Source organism: Hyaena hyaena, unplaced genomic scaffold (genome assembly GCF_003009895.1).
Source record: "Hyaena hyaena isolate Hyena2069 unplaced genomic scaffold, ASM300989v1 scaffold_104, whole genome shotgun sequence".
NCBI lineage: Eukaryota > Metazoa > Chordata > Mammalia > Carnivora > Hyaenidae > Hyaena > Hyaena hyaena.
In genome coordinates, this window is record NW_024080736.1 from 2947526 (window position 1) to 2964100 (window position 16575).

Below are 16575 nucleotides of genomic sequence, written 5' to 3' on the forward strand. Positions count from 1 at the left end.
GGTGCCCGGAGGCGTGCGTTACCCTTCGGCTCCAGTCCCGGCCTCGGTCGGGGGCGGGTCGACAGACTGAGCGGCGCGCGAGCGGGGGGCCCGCGGGGATGGTGCGAGTGTCGGGAGCGCGGGGTCCGGGCGGGGGGCAGACAAAGGCAGGGGACGGTGAGCGAGGGAAAGACAAAGCGCCGAGGGGGTCGGCGGCGGCGCCGGGGCCCCGGAGGCGGCTCCGGGCTCGGCGGAGCCAATGGGCGGGCGCGGGGCGGGGGCCGGCGGGGGCGGTGCCGCGATAAGGCGGTGGCGGCGGCGGCCGCTCGGGGACCACTGGCAGCGGCGGCAGCTCGCGCCCGCGCCCTCCTCGCACCAGAGGCGCCCCCCGGAGACCGACCCCCGCCCCGCAACCCAGGCCGGGGCCCCGGTGAGACCCGCGGGCGGGCCGGGGAGGGGGCCTGCATCCGCCTCACAAACCCGGGCGCCGAGGTGGGGGTGCGGGCGCGAGGGCCGCCGCCCGCGGGGATCCCGACGCCCAGCGCCTAAGCTCGGCGCTTTCGGCCGGGGCCCCGGGATCAGCGGCCGTCCTCCCGGGCGGGTTTCCAAGTGGGGACGGGGCCGAAGCCCCCTGGCGGGGCCCGAGGGGGTCCAGGGTCTGGAGTCCCGTCCTCACGGGCCCCGGGGCCGAGAAGCGGGACGCGCGGGCGGCGGGGCGGGCGGGGCGGGCTGCACGGCCAGGGAGCGCTGTCCAGGAGCTGCGCCGGCTGAGCCGTGGGCGCCCGAGGCCTCGGCAGCGTCGGGCCGGGGTCAGGCGGGGCCAGCGGATTCTCACCGAAGCCCCGCCCGCCCCTGACCTCCCCTCAGCCAAACGGGGTCCCGGGCGGCTCACGGTGGCTGCGCGGTGCCCCCTCCCCGGGCCGCTCCCGGCTACCTCCGTTCTTCTCTCCACACATGGTTAAGCTCAGGGACCCCTACCCCTCTGGGGAGCAGCCTGGGGGGCGGGCGGGCGAAGGGGGAGGTGGGTGAGGGGCGGAAGTGGCAAGACCCAGAGCAACAGGAAATGACTTAGGGAAAGTCCCAACCGCAGCCCCCCAGCCCCCTGCCTGTAAACACTTCCACCCCACCCTGCAGGCTGGGGAAGGGCTTGTGGGGCCCGACCCACCGACTTCCCCTTGCAGAACCCAGCGGGTGCCGCGTCTCCACCTGGGGCCTCCAACACCTCCACCGAGCCATGTACCAGGCTGCAGGAGCCGCCCAGGCCACCCCTTCTCATGTAGGTGATCAGCGGGGTGGGAGCCCGTCCGACGCCTCAGGCGTCTGGCCTGGGGGTGAAGGGGTGAGGGGCAGCGGGTTCGCCTGCCACCCTTTGCCCCGCTCACCCCTCCACCATGCCCCTGGGATCTGGGCCAGTGACCCCAGCAATGATCTGGGGCATCCCTCATCTGGCCTGACCCTGACTGGCCCTCTCCCTTAGGAAGCCAAAGGCAGCGGTGGCAGCAGCACTGTCCAGCGCTCCAAGGTAGGGCCCTGATAACGGGGTGTTGGGGGGAGAAGGGGATGGGCATGGGTCAGGCCCCCTCCTGACTCTCTCCCCGGGACAGTCCTTCAGCCTTCGGGCCCAGGTGAAGGAGAGCTGTGCCGCCTGCCAGAAGACCGTGTACCCCATGGAGCGGCTGGTGGCGGACAAGCTCATTTTCCACAACTCTTGCTTCTGTTGCAAGCACTGTCACACCAAGCTGAGGTGCGCCCTTGCCCTGCCCCTGCCCTCGCCCGCCAGCCCTCACCTGACCTGACCACAGTTGTTCTGCTTCTGCAGCCTGGGCAGCTACGCAGCACTGCACGGGGAGTTTTACTGCAAGCCCCACTTTCAGCAGCTGTTTAAAAGCAAAGGCAACTATGATGAGGGCTTTGGCCGGAAGCAGCACAAGGAGCTTTGGGCCCACAAGGAGGTGGACGCCGGCACCAAGACGGCCTGAGGCCCCTCTGCCATCCAGCCCCTCCGTAGAAGAGGGCCTGGAATGGGGCAGTGGGAAGGGCAGGAAAGAGATTGGACCTGGGCTTGGGTTGGGGGGCAGGGTGGGAGGGGGATAAGGCCATCTTGCTCAGGCAGAGGGTTGGGGGGGGCAGAGCTCCAGGATTCTTTCATTATCCCTGGGGGGGGGGGGAGGTTTGGGAACCAGGATTGGGGTTTGCTCACCACCCTGCTTCCTACTTCTTTCAGCCTACCCCACCTCACCCCATGGCCCCCTGGGAGGCCCCCAAGCCCAGCTTCCCTATCTAGGTGCCTTTTCTCCAGCAAGGAGTCAGCATGCCCCCTCAGGGTCCCAAGCTCCCTCACTGCCACCTGGGGTCCTCTGTGGCCCCCATGTCTCCCCATCTACCTCTGCCCTTAGCCTGGTCCTGAGCCATGGAGACTGGAGGAAGGAGAGCCAGCGAGTCCTCACTGGGCTTTACAGAATGCCCACCAAGGTCCTGTGGGGGGAAGGGAGGGAGAGGTTGATTAGCTCTGCCCTCCCCCCTCCCCCCATAGGCAAAGCAGGGCATGCCCAGTGGGGCTGGGGACCCATCTTGCACCACGGGAGACAAGAAGCGGAAGCTAAAGCACCGCCAGGCTGAGAGCCACAGAGACTGGCTGGGTGGGGGCTGGCCATTAGCCATGCTCCCCTCCTCTTGTCCCCTATTTCTGCCGGTTCTGACTGTTGTGATCAACCCTGTTTTAAACATGTTTTAACAGATCCTGACTCTGTATTATGTGGGCTGACGGGGGGGGAGGGGCTTTGTGGCAGGAAAGATACAGACTGGTCATGTAGAGGTGACAGGGGACATGGTCAACCCAGAGCACTCCTGGCCTTGATTGGAGTGGGGTAGGGGGCTGGCGATGGGTGTTAGGGAAATACCAGCCAGCCAGAGAAAAAGGGGGTGCTCCTTTTTCAACAGCCAGGTCTCCATGCTGTCATACCCAGAGTAGTTTTATAACTGAAACTTCATGCCGGTTAAGAGAGTGAGGTCAGGCCTGGGTGCCTAGTTTGCTCAGTTTGTAGAACATGTGGCTCTTGATCTCAGAGTTGTGAGTTCAAACCCCACATTGGGTGTGGAGCCTATTAAAAAAAGACAAAAAAAAACAAGGAGTCAGGCCATCAGTAGGTGATGGAGCCTGGCCTCACTGCACTTCAATATATTGCAAGGCAGATCCCTTCTTGTCCTTGCCTGGACCCCCTGTGCCCTGGAAATCAGCAAAGGTTGGTGGAGATTCAGCAGATTCAGCAAGTGCTGTAAATGGGTTTCTGGTTTGCTGTGTCCTTCCCCATCTGTCATCTTCCCCTTGCTTTTTCAAGCTCTGGGGAGTGGGGCAGCCATGATCACTGTCCCATGTAGTTCAAGAAGAAACAGCTTGTCTGCTTCTCTGAGGGACAACAGTTTACAACAGGGCAAATAGTGTAAGCCTGGAGGAACTGAGACACCCCCACCCCCAGCAGATTACAGGCAGGAAATCTGGGTTGTCCTGTCCCACACCCAACTGTCCTGATTTCCCCCACACTGTCCTTGGGCTACATGAACTGGTGGAGGAAGAGGGCTGACTCCTGGGGGATTTGCTGCCACCACCCCGTACAATTCCTTAAGTACCTCATGGCCATAGGACAGAATAGGAAGCTGGGACTCACTCTGGTGTCAGATGGGTCACTGTGCTGTGTTGGGGTGGACCCTGCCCTTGAAGCAGCAGAGCTACCACTCAGCAGAGGTGGCCCTGGGTCATCAGCATGAGAGCTGACAGCCTCATGCAAAGCAGGCACAAATTTTTCACTGGAGGCTTCAGGTGGGACAAGGATGGTCTCTCCCAGCTCTGAGCTAAGCATCAGCAGTAGGTGGCCCAGGGAGTGTTGCCAGAGAGGTGGCTCCTTGGAGGTGCCTGAACCCCGTCCTGCAAGGATATAGTGCCAGGGAGTACGTACCTGCAGTGGGAAGATTATTAGATGCCACAAAGGTCCTGGAAACCCAGCCACCGGTGACACTTAGGTCAGGTGGGGCTGACAGTAGTACCACCTTGATAATCAGCTGTGATAGAAACACCCTCAGCAGAGCTCTTGGGAGTCGGGGAAGAAGGGAGCCACCTCTGAGCTAACAGTGGTACCAGCCAAGTCATCCCCTCCTAAGACCCCTCTTAGAGTCAAGTTTTCTGCTGAGAGACACAAGCTGGTTGTTGGACATCATAGCTGGCTCCTCTCGGGCAAACACCTACTCCACTCCTCAGCCAAAAGCATTTCCACAGGACCCCTTGGGTATAAATGATCCCTTTTATTGTAAGTAATGCGCGACACTGGCCTGGCTTTGCACTGCAAGCCCTCGGTCGAGATATAGTCAAATAACTATGGCTGCAGGTTGTTCTGCACGATCCACAATTCAGACACAGACACAGAGTGAGGGGGCCGGGAGGGGCCGGAGGGTGGCAGGGTGCAGACTGTCCCTAGCCCTGACCTCTCCGTGAAGGTCTGGCCAAGGCTGACATAGCCCATGGAATGATGAGCAAATGGCAGCATGGCCCTTCCCACAGCAAGCCTGGGGCTGCCAGGGGGCTGCCTTTCAGAATCTTTGGGCCCAGGCTGTCCTAGGCCCATAACTTGTCATCTGGGTTAATTAATATAAAGACAATAAATTAAAATTAAGCAACAGCTTGGTCCTGAGGATGCTGAGCCAGCATGTCCACAGTTTTTGGCACAAAAAAGTCAGGGTCTTTTGTTTTTTGGAGTGCAGCGTTTGTTGGCTTGTTTGTAAATTCACTTTTAAAACCCATTCCCTGTGAGGTAAGAGCCTGGGGGGTGGGACACACGGAGTCGTCTTGCGGCGCGGGCACCGTGCTTTGCTTCCCCTTGGGGCACAGGGACTGGGCACAGGGGTGTGGGCCCAAGAAGAGTGCTGCAGCCATCATGATGGGGTCGCAGAGAGGCCAAGCTGCCACCTGGCAGCTTTGGTCAAGATGAGGGGCCAGTCCCCACCCTGGGCAAGGGCCGAGGTGGAGACAGGAGCACACTGCTCACTGTCTTCACGGGGCTGGGCTGGAGGTGCCTGACAGGCCCCTGATAGAAAAGGGTGGAAACAGAGGGGCAAAGGCCCAACTGGCACCGTGCAACACACATTCCCGCAAAACCAGCTGCTTTCATTTTCTCTTCTCTCTCTCGAGGCGTCCATCACCTGTAACAATCTAGAATTGATATATATAAAAACCATCAAATATGATCTGAGATATAAATTAACAAGTACAAGGCCTCACATTACATGATGTGAAAAGGCTAAAAACAGCGATAGAAACTACATTCATAAAAGTGCATCGTCAACATACAACGAAGGCTTTGGCTTGTTCTGGTGCCCGTGGGGAAGTGGGCATGGCTGGCAATGAACTGCCTGGCACTAATCCCCAGCTCCCTGGAGAGACCCATCCCTGGGCACTGGCTTTGTTGTTGTTGTTGTTGTTCTTTTAATGACAACTCCCAAGGAACTGGGTGTTGGGAGGGAGGAGCTCTAGCAATAGGCACATTTTGGAGGGGAGGGGCCGGAAGAAAGGACCAGCGCCCAGGCTGAGGTAAATAAGGCCAACTCTAAGCTGCTTGGAGATACTGGCTCCCCGACCCCTGCTACTATTCCTCCTCCAAGAAGGGAAAGAGGCTGAGACCTCATGGGGATGGGCAAGGCTGGCCAAGGAGGAACAGAGATGGTAGTTTGGGACACGGTGACATCATATGGGCTCTCCCTTCTACCAGGAGGAGAGGACTCTGGCCTAGAATGGTCACGACTCACAGACAACCCGATACAACTTCCCTGGCCATCCAGAAGAGCCTGCCCAGGGCTCAGAGTGACCAGCGGGGTCAGATGCCCTCACCACGCTGTCCATCTTCCTTTCTGCTCCAGTGGGGAGACAGGTGCCAGGTCAGGAACACAAAGGTCATTACCTTCAGCTCTTTCCAATCCAGCTCAAAGGCCCAAGCCCACAACAGGGATACTCGGAACCCAAGGGCACGCAAAGTCTCCAGTTTAGAAACTGGGTACAGCATAAGAGTGACTCCAACTTGTAAAACAGAGACAATTGCATTGACAAAACTGGGTCTCCCCCCTAAAGTGGGGGCAGTTCCACATCTCAGGCTCCTGCTGGGGGTGGGGAGGGGGCGCAGGGTCATGGGAGCAGGCAGGATGGGCTCCTCCTTCCCTGAATAAGGCAGCATAACATTTGCTTCAATCATCTTTGGTAAAGGACAGGGACTGGCAAAGCTGGCCTGGGGGCTCTGGGGAGAGCACAGCCTGGACCTCTGCCTTCCATTGGCTGTGGGATGCTGGGCTTGACCTCAGGCTTGAGTGGGCTCATTCAGCCCAGAGATGCCCTGGTGGTCTCCAGACATGGGGAGGAGAAACAAAATAACACTCTGCATGAAAGTAACACTATTCAGACCCTTGTGTCTGTCCTGTGCCCCCAGACCCTTGGGGCTCTGGTGCCGACTGCAGTGTCAGGACACAGCCCCGAGGGTAAGGCCCTCAGTGCTTTGCACACTGTTCCTAGCCCCTTCCCCTCCACACTGAGCTTAGGATGCTGGAGCAGGCTGGGGGCTCCCAGTCCTTGAGGCTGCAGCCACCCACCCTGGCTCTGAGCCCCAGCAGTGGAAGGGGCACAGACAAACGCTGTTTGGACTGGAGCTCCATGGTCCACAGCCTTGCCTGGGAGAAGCAGCAGCTTTGCTGAGCCCCAAAGCAGCCCCTTGCCTGTGCAACAGGGGCGGCGGGCCGCAGCATGCCTTAAGAGCTCAGTACACGAGCTGTGCAAAGTGGTGTGTGAGCAGCTCTTCAGCCGAAGGTCTCTGGCGGGCCTCCACAAAAATACGCCTCAGGAAGTCCCGGCCATGCTCAGAGATGTGGGAGGGCAGCTGAGGATTGGTGGGCTGGGTGGCAATCTTGAAAATGGCGGCCATGGCTTCATATTCTGCCCAAGGTGGTTTCTCTGTCAGCATCTCTACCACAGTGCAGCCCAGGCTCCTGGAGAGAAAATCCCATGTCACCCCTTGGTCAGCCCCAGGCTCCCTGACCTGCCCACTGCTGTGAAAGGAGGTGCCTTTCTCAGAACACCCTGAGGCAGGATGGGCCATGCTCAGGGTTGACACCTCTGTAGAGGGTCCTCAAAGCCAGAAGAGGCCTCAAAGCACTGCTGGCTTCATCTACATGGGCTTCATCAACCTACACCCACCCAGAAAGGTCTTGAGATTGGGGAAGAGACCTCTTAGCATGGACAGAAAGAGCTCTGAGATAACCGTATTAGTCTACTGCTGTTGAACAAATTACTATGAGTCCAGTGGCATAAGAAATACATAAATTTAGGGGCGCCTGGGTGGCTTAGTCGGTTAAGCGTCCGACTTTCGCTTAGGTCATGATCTCGCGGTTCGTGGGTTCGAGCCCCGCGTCGGGCTCTGTGCTGACTGCCAGCTCAGAGCCTGGAGCCTGTTTCAGTCTGTGACTCCCTCTCTCTCTGACCCTCCCCTGCTCACGCTGTCTCTCTCTCTCCTAGAAATAAATAAAAACATTAAAAAAAAAAAATTAAAAAAAAAAAAAAAAAAGAAATACATAAATTTATTCTGGAGATCAGAAGTCTAGTAGAACTAGTCTCCATGGGCTGAACTGAATGTGTCTGCGTCAAGGCTCTGCTTGAAGAGGCGGCCAGCACCCCTTGGATCATGGCCCCTTCTAGCTTCTTGCTTCCACTGTCACCTCTCTTGCTACCCACTCTGGGCAAAGGCCCTTCTGTCACATAAGGACATATTTACAAGTTATGGGGTCAGTACATGGGCACCTTCAGGGAGCCATACTCAGCCCACCACAATAACATTGTGCGAGGAAGAGACACTCTCACGACCTCCAGGCCCTTTCAGAGTATGGACATGAAATGAGATAGAGCAAATGCAAGCCATCTCAACACTAGGATAAAGGAAGAAGCTTTCGACTATTTAACAACTGACCCAGGACTTCAGAATGGGTCTACTTCTTTTAGGGATTTAGCAAACATTAGGGATGTTTTCCGTGGCCTAAGTTCCCAGCAGTAACAAACAGGTGCTATCTGGGGTTAAAACGCAACGCATTTGTTGTATGGGCTGCTGCAGGCACCGACTCCCCCACACATGCAGAGCCTGCCTCCCAGCGCAGCTGCCAAGAGGAAGCCTCCTCTTCCTCCAACCACACCACGACATTTCAAATGAGCCCTCACAGCTTATTTCTAGGTTGGAGTCTCTACAGCCCAGACATGGATATGCCATCCCAGCACGTCCCTGGCACTCACCACACGTCTGCCTTCCTTCCGTAGCCCTCACCGCTGATCACCTCAGGGCTCATCCAGTACGGTGTGCCCGTGACTGAGCGCATGCCCGTGCCTGACATGCAGATGGTCTGCAGGCGCTTGCTGGCCCCAAAGTCCCCCAGCTTCACATTCCCGGCAGAGTCTCGGAGGATGTTGGCTCCTAAGACAAGAAAGGGCAGAGGCTGCAACCCTGGACCCTCTGGGCATATTCTACCATCCACCCTATTCCACTCCTTCCCAGGTCACAGGGCTGCTGGGGAGGATAGACTCTACCATTAATTGGACACGAACAGAAACACACTACTGGCTCAGCCCTACAGCATGAAATGATCATCACCATGGCCAACATCTGCACAGCACCCGACAAGTATTTTCCCAAAGTGCTCAACCAATCTACACCAACCCCCAAAGAAGTAATTAGGGTCCTACTTTTCAGAAAATCCAGAATGCTTAAGTGATCCAGTCTTGGGGACCCCACAACTTATGCCTGCTCACCCTTGATGTCTCGGTGAACGATCATGTTGCTATGCAGGTAGGACATGCCCTCCAGGATCTGCCGGGTATACTTGCGGGTCACACTCTCTGTCAGAGCTCCATAGGCCTTCAACTGGTCTTTCACTGAGCCCTACAGCCACAGGAGTCAGGAGTCAGCTCAGGAAGGGGTCAGAAGGGAACAAGGCTATTCCCAGCCCCTAGCATTGCAGCAAAGGAGTAATTCAGCCAACCACCATAAGCGATGCACCAGGCTTTGCTAGGGGTTACTGGGCACCCTGGAGAACAGTATGACGCATCCTTTCCTTTGAGCAATGTGTGACCTACATCCAGAAGGGAGGGGCCTCTGCACCAGCTACAGGCAGTACTTACTGGACAGTGCAATCACCCTGTAAGCTTTGGGTCAGGGTGGCCCGGGACACTTCACATCCCACACCATCACTGCAGCCAGATGTATGGCCCCCCTGGACTTTGAGTATCACCTCACCTTCTCCCCTGAGCCTCTGGTGTCTCAAGTGATCAGAAGCATGTCCAAGGACCCCCTCCCCCAGAGTCTACGGCCCAGGTCTGGCCCTCCTTTGTGTGTGTCCCCCACATGCACCAAGGAGAACATACCCCTGGCATGTACTCCATGAAGATGGTCAGAGTCTTCTCGGCGCGGTCCCGCAGGCAGCCGTAGTATTGCACTATGCGCTCGTGCTGCAGGTTCTTCAGCAGCTGGATCTCACACTCCAGGGCACTCACCTCCTGGGGGAGGGGCTCAGAGGTCACCTTGGCTTCCAGGGCCCTGGCTCTAACCACCCGGGATCAGCTCAACTTCCCTAGTAAGTGACTTTAGAGGGGGTCTGTCTGCCTCTGGAACTTAAGCTGGAGCAAAGAGGTCTCTCCCAACTGTCTGGCCCTTGGACACTATGCTGGGCAGCCCATGGGATGGTGGCATTCCCATGCTGGAAGAGGGAAGGCAGTGGGGTAGGAGAATGGGCTGTGCGTGCTTAGTTAAGGTAACTGCTGTATTTGTCCACTGAGGCTGGAGTATAGGCCACACTCAAAGCTGAACTCCAAAGATAAGTTCCTACCTGGACCGAGGGCTGAGAGAGGCTGTGTGTCTGGTGAGGGTGGCCAGGCGCTGGCCACTGCCTCTTGGTTTGGGTGGTTTGGTACTTTGGCATCAACTCAGTATCTCATACTCAATCCCTCCCCTAGGGGGTTTGATGCTCTTTGGACCACAGTCCCTTTGTTCCATGGCCATGGCCAGGGTGGAGAGCAAGGGAACTTAGGAAGAATGATGGGGGAAGCATCTTGTAGCATCTCGAGCAGTTAGTTTATGCAATGAGACAGGCACTTTACTGGGGGGTGGGGGGGACTGCCAGACCATGCAGAAGTCAGTACCTTGCTTGTCTCAGGGCTGTCTGGGTCAAACTGGACCTGTTTGGAAGCAAGTTCACGTCCTGTGTCCACATCGTAGCACAAATAGACCCTGCCGAAAGCACCCTGGCCCAGGAGCTTCCCACGGCGCCAATTGATGGGGGCGCTAGGAGCTATAGGAGAATGAAAGGAAAGAGCATTAGCTCAGGCACATTATTTTCTGAGATGTTGCCTCAGTCTCCAGAGGCTCTGTGACAGCACCTCTGGCTCAAGACCCCCTCTTAGTCCTCAGCCCAGCATCCCCACCACTCTGGAGCAGGCCTAGTGCCCTGATTAGTTGGACCATTAGGCCCATGTGCTGAGAAGCAAATGGTTGGCTAACATCATGGTTAAATGCTCTTCTGCATTGATCAAATATCTTTACTTCCTAAATCCCTAAATACTTTTTAAAATTAATTTATTTTATTGGGGGCGGGGGCAGAGAGAATCTCAAGCAAGCTCCACACCATCAGCACAGAGCCCAATGCAGGGCTCAAACTCATGAACTGTGAGATCATGACCTGAGCTGAAACCAAGAGTAGGACGCTTAACTGACTGAGCCATCCAGGTGCCCACCACCGCCCCCCCCCCCCCAAATACTTTCATACAGCAAGGACTCAGAAGACTGCTCTTCTGTTTAAATATGGACAAACGAGAGACCAGAGAGGCGAAGGGGCTTGTTGCACAGCAGAGGACCAAGGCCTAAGGCCTAGGGGATGTGCCAACCCACAGTCTCTTTCAGTGTGGTGAGAACGGGCCAGAGCAGCCTGCCGCTGAGCTGAACAAGCCCAGTGGACCACTGGCCTCCTGCCCTGAAGCTTGTCTGAGTGCCCCCCTGGGTGGTCTCCTCCTAGCCGGGGCCCACTCCTCACACTTGGTTGGCACAGTCCTCTCCTGCACAGAGAGGGCATTTTCACTGTCCGCACTCCGCAGGCGCCCTCTGGGGTCCAGGTACTGCACTGCTAGACCCATGTTCTCGCCATTTGTGCTCAGGGAACGGCTGGAGGGCACCAGGGTAAAGAGGTTGCCTTGATGACGCCGTATTCGGGGAAATGTTCTTCTGCCTGAAGGAGTGCAGGGGCCAGAGAAGAGCAAGTCAGACCCCTGCCCACAAGGCTAAATGTGCACACCGCACCATTCACCCATCTGCCCTTTCACCTAACTCATGCCAGAATAGCTAATGTCAAAGCACCTTGAGAATCAGGACAAAAGCAGGAATTAGAAAGCAGCCACCGATGGTTCAGGAAGCCCTGGCCAAAGGGAAGGCACAGGGCTGGCCCGTGGGTGCCACATCACTCACAAGCACAATCCATTGCTGCAGTCTGTTTTCCCTGGCATGGTAATCCCCAACCAAACCTTCGTGGAAGCTCCATTCTGTCTGCTGCCATGGGGCAGAAGAGGGCGCTGGAGAGCTGGTGTCATGGAGCACGCTCAGACAAAGGACAGTGTTCCCAGGGCCAGCATCTTGGTTTCCAAATGCCACCATTCCCCCCATCTCCCCTCAGTCTCTAGTACCTCACATCTGGGCACACTTCCTCAGGAATAAAGGAAACATGGGGTCTGGGGTGCCTGGGCACAGTCCCTGGCAGTGGCTTTCCTGTGGCAAAACTCTACCCGGGTCCCTTCTGAGGGAGCCAGCAGGGGGCAGGGTGGAGGTGCACTCACCCTCGTTGTAGTCCTTGTGGTGCACAGACACGTGGTAGCGCCGGGGGTAGGTTCCACCTTTGACCCCTTTGTCATACAGCTGAGTTTCCCGATCTGAATAAGATAGAGGAACCGCTGGTTTCTGGGTAGGTGAATGTGAGTGAGTCATTTAAGACCTTGTCACCTGAGACCTCAGAACAGCAGGCCCGAGGAGAATTAGAGTACAGCCCTGGCTTCCCAACTCAGCTAGCCAAGCAGAATGCCTAGAGCCCCACCCAGAAGTCCTGCAGTGCTCGTCCAGGCTCTGGGGGACTCACCAGAGAACTCCTGTCTGTTGTCAGGGAAGCTCTGGGCTCGGGACATTCTCGATTTCCGGAGGGATGGGCTGGAAAAAACAAAACAACACCACGATGTGGACATCGGCTCAGCGTACTTGGAAAGGCTGCCCGTGAGGGCAGAAGGCAGGATATACAGACGGATTCTCTTCTCTAACTCCTTCCCACATTATGACATGGGATAGAAAACTGAGAAAACAAGGTATCCAGACTGCTTAGCTTACCACAGTACCTGCTTGGTGTGGAATCTTGTTCTCACAGTTTAGGAGGGAAGCAGAGTTAGAGAGAAACAGCCCTCTTCAGAGTTCAGCCTTCTACTACTTTCTTTTTACTAGTCTGAAGCCCAAATCTGACAGGACCTTGAATAATAAACCCCTCCAGACCTCCCAAATTCCACACTGGCAGCGCAACACTTTCCCTTCTTGCCCGTTCCTCTCACCTTGGTAACAGGGAAAGAGCTGCAAAAAAAACTCCCTCACCCAGGGCAGTAATAAAAATAGCAACAACACCAACTGTCTTTCTTTCAGATTAATCACTATCATCCCATTTAAGAGATGGGGAAACTGAGGAATAGAGAGGTTAAGGGACTTGTCCCAAGCTATTGGATTTCTACTTGGTGGAGCTGGGCTCTATGTGGCTCCAGATGCCATAAAGAGGAGGAGAGGAAAGCCCAATCTTTTAGGCTGGGCCTCAAGGGATAAGTCCAGATCACTGGATTTTACTCTCCAGGGAAAGAAAACAAAGCATTGGAGGGACAGAGGAAAAACCCAAGAACCAAGTGGGTTCTTTTAGCTATCTTTCCTAGCATTCACCTGAAGGGTCCTCTCCCTTATACTTAAGTGCCTTCTGACAGAGAGAGCCACAGGTCAGAAACGGTCAAGGCAACATGGGGCGGCCCCTACTTCTCAACTACTAGACTTTCTGGTCTTGTCCCACTGTCCACCCCACTCCCCACCCTGCTCGGCCACAAAGCTTAGGAGATAATCCAAAGCCAGAGTTGGTCCCTGTCCTGGTGGAACCTACAGTTTTTGGCAACAACTCCTGGCACTTTCACCTGGGCCTTCTTGCTCCCCTGGTTGAAGAGCAAGCCCCAAACAAGGCTATGAACTGGATGCCAACACGTAACTATGACTGAATTCTATGACGTCTAGAGGGAAGACACTGCTCATCAGTTCTCAGATCTGGTAGGAAAGACATAATACAGATTTGGCTGTAGTCACAAGGTCAGTACCTATATGAACAATTAATCAGTTACACAAAAGAAAAAAATTCCCAAGCCTGCTCTGCAGCCTCTGACCACAGCCCTAAGCCCAGCCAGACGTGATCAAACGTGCTATTGGGCATAACAAAGTTAAAGTGACAGGCTGGCCAGATCAGTGCCAGAGCCATCTCTAAACATACCCCTGCTGACGGGCGAACCGGCTCCACAGAACCAGTTGGTATGTAAAAGACAGCTCTTGTTCCCTCCCAAAGTGTGAGAACAAAATTCCACACTAAGCAGCGTGGTAAGCTAGGCAGTCTGGATATTTTGTTTTCTGCTTTTTATATCCCAGTTTCTTATTCCATTAGAAACACTTGGAGAAAAAAAAGAAAGCAAACCCACAGGTGATAATTCAATTTTGTCCCCAAAACACTGAAGCTTCACTGCTTGTCAGGCCAGATCACAGCAATGAGGTCAAGAGCACAAGATCAGTGTGTATATTATACGGAACCTCAGAACATGTCAAGCACTTGTAATAACAGAGCAAGCATTTAATACATGTGAATTGCTATCATGAGCTTCTATTACATTCATCAAACTATACAAACATAACATTCTCATGGTATTTGAAAAATTAAGGAGATGGCTAGGAATCCCAGAAAGAGATTTCTTTCCCAGAAGCATGATGCTTTAACCATGGACCTGGAGACCAATGTTTAGATCAGAGACATACTAGCTAACCCTATTTCTTTAGCCCATCAGTTCCAAAAATGCCTATGCACTAACCCCCAGAGCAGCCACAGCCCCGTACCTGTCTGCTGACCTGTCCAAGGATTGGCAGCTTCCTGACAAGGAATTTTCAGCACTGCTCAGAGGATCCAACATCTGCAAGGTAAGTCATACAATAAAACCCAATCCCAGCCAGGTGACTCAGGGCTGCAAATGTGCTTTTGTCAAAAATAAGAAAGTGCCCTTTCTCTGCCTGTGCAGTGGGAAGAATGATTAGGAAGGTACCATTCTCCCTTGTAGTCTGAAAAGCAAGTTTCCAGGAGTGAGAAAAATGGTTGGCCAGCATCACAAGGAGTTCTGCCAGGAGAGCAAAGCAGAGATGCTACTTCTCTTGTTGGCATTCTGTTGGCTCGTGAACACTGGGAGCCTGGTGCTGGAGCTTGTACTACCCGCAGAGGCTTCCAGTGCATCTGGGTGGGACTGTATTGCTTCTGTTTATACTCCCTAATTTCAAATTTACAAAGACAAGTATTGCCCTCATTTCACAGACAAGTCACTACAGGTCTAGAAAGGTTACGATAATTGTTTAAAGTCATGAAACTAGTTATTGTACAGCTGATACAGATGAAAAATTTCCTAGATCCTGGTTCTCATATACAGGCAATAAATACCTACTATGTAAGTTAAAATGTTTCTCTGGCCCTTGGTCAAATGCAGTAATAAAAAGCCAACTAAATTTTCTCCAACTAAATTCCCTTAATTTAGCCTAGGGGGGTATTCCCTATCAGAGTATTCATTATCTGAGAGCCAAAGTTAAAAATTACATAGGGAAGCAGAAATCAGAATTATGAAAATTCACTAACAACTTTCATAAAATTAGTTTCCAACTCAAATTATCTCTTCTTATTTAATGCTAGGGTCCATCTTGCCCATAGTTTCAAAGTGAGACCAGTTTACAGAAGAAGAACGTGCAAGTACAATAACACGGCAGGTGTAATGAAGGAGGAATACCAAAGATTCAAAAGGGGCCTTTGGAAAATTCACTGAATTCTGTGAAGCCTTCTGTAAAAAAGTATAAATTTTTTTAATGTTTGAGAAAGAGAGAGAGAGAGAGCAAGGAGGGAAGGGGCAGAGAGAGGGAGACAGAGGATCTGAAGTGGGCTCTGCACTGACAGCAAAGAGCTCAATGCAGCGATCCAACTCACAAACCATGAGATCAGGACCTGAGCTGAAGTTGGATGTTTAACCAACTGAGATGCCCAGGCACCCCAAAAAAGGACAATCCTTATGACAGTGCTGCAGAAGTCAAAAGGGAAGTCAAGGAAGTTAAACAGTGTTAGCAAAATTTTTCATATAAAAATTAGGCCCAAAAAATTTACCTGAATCATGCGTGTGTTCATTCTAAAAATTAGCAAATACATGCAACTATCTCCTTAATCTGATTAAAGAAAAAACAAAACAAACTTATCTTAGTTTCACTTTTCCAGAAAGTCCCAATTGAATATTCTTTCACTACCTACTACACTGTTTTGGTCTCCGTTAAGTGGATTTATCTTGAATGGTCCATTACCAGGAACAATTCACGTTAGCTAAAGAGGCGGGCACTGGGAAGGACCTGGGCATTCCTTCTTTGGCCTTTTTCTAAAAGTCTGTCCTCACTAGGAGTCTAATACTCTCACACCTTCCAGGGCTCGCCAGATAAAACAAAGAAGTAAAAGGAGCAGAATATAGGGCAACAGGGAAGGATAGAGACCAAAGGCAATAAACTCATTTACTATCTCTGAGATTTTACACCCAAGTCACGTCTAACGCAGCTGATGTCCAGAAGTGCTCTGGTTAGAGAAAACAGAAAGATAGTCAGTAAAATACCTAAGAAGGGGATCCTTATCTAAAAGCACTCCAGATCACTGTTCTAAAACATAAGTTTATCTGGAAAGCAAGAGTTACAGAAGAGAGAAGAAGCAGTATAAAGGGCTTCTCAAAGCCTATATATTTGGATAATGCTTTCAGAGATTAGCTATCACAGGGAAAGAAAAGTTGTAAGAATCAGTTTTAGGGGAAAGAAAAGTTACAAGGATCAGTTTTTTGTAAAATCCCTCATGTGATGGTGCTGGTCCTTCTACTGGACACTTCACTCTTTAGAAATCCCCCCTTGCCAGACCAAATCCTAAACATGTATAAGTGTGGATCCTTCTCTAATGCAATCAAAGCAAAGCTCTGTGAAAAGACTTCAGAACAAAGCTGGAGATCTCGCTCTTGCTGAATTCACTAAGCTAAAATGTCATTTTCAACAAGTGAGCCACTAGTTAAAAAAAAAAAAGCCATTGAAATGGGTGAGCCATTCTGGAGGACATACCCTAAAGTGACCCCCACAATGAATCACAGCTTTGTATAAACCCCTTTCCTTAAATATGGGGAGAACTTATAACTTGCTTCTAGTCAACGAACTATGGCAAAGAGGGTGG

General features: G+C 53.4%; 2 protein-coding genes across 5 annotated transcripts in view; one reads left to right on the top strand and one right to left on the bottom strand.

Moving 5' to 3' along the window:
* Positions 1 to 296: 296 nt before the first annotated feature.
* On the top strand, positions 297 to 2067 carry LIMD2 (LIM domain containing 2). 2 transcript variants are annotated; one of them, XM_039235887.1, is made up of 5 exons: positions 297 to 409; positions 1114 to 1255; positions 1457 to 1501; positions 1584 to 1723; positions 1799 to 2067. In XM_039235887.1, the coding sequence occupies exons 2-5, from the start codon at positions 1214 to 1216 to the stop codon at positions 1956 to 1958; spliced, it is 387 nt and encodes a 128-aa protein (XP_039091818.1). In that variant the 5' UTR covers positions 297 to 409; positions 1114 to 1213; the 3' UTR covers positions 1959 to 2067. The 2 variants fall into 2 exon arrangements, with proteins under 2 accessions (XP_039091818.1, XP_039091817.1); XM_039235886.1 differs by having other exon boundaries at positions 1161 to 1255.
* A 2193-nt stretch (positions 2068 to 4260) lies between these two features.
* The window catches only part of MAP3K3 (mitogen-activated protein kinase kinase kinase 3), a 61917-nt gene continuing 49602 nt past the window's right edge, over positions 4261 to 16575 (bottom strand). The window contains exons 8-16 of one of the 3 annotated variants that reach the window (XM_039235963.1): positions 14205 to 14266; positions 12163 to 12230; positions 11867 to 11959; positions 11074 to 11265; positions 10187 to 10335; positions 9413 to 9544; positions 8801 to 8930; positions 8288 to 8465; positions 4261 to 6996 (exon numbers count right to left, since the gene is read on the bottom strand). In XM_039235963.1, the coding sequence (XP_039091894.1) occupies positions 6768 to 6996; positions 8288 to 8465; positions 8801 to 8930; positions 9413 to 9544; positions 10187 to 10335; positions 11074 to 11265; positions 11867 to 11959; positions 12163 to 12230; positions 14205 to 14266 (1233 nt within the window). In that variant the 3' untranslated portion in view covers positions 4261 to 6767. Of the gene's footprint in view, positions 6997 to 7569; positions 7756 to 8287; positions 8466 to 8800; positions 8931 to 9412; positions 9545 to 10186; positions 10336 to 11073; positions 11266 to 11866; positions 11960 to 12162; positions 12231 to 14192; positions 14267 to 16575 lie in introns of those variants that run through there. The other 2 variants (XM_039235961.1, XM_039235964.1) reach the window with 2 other exon arrangements.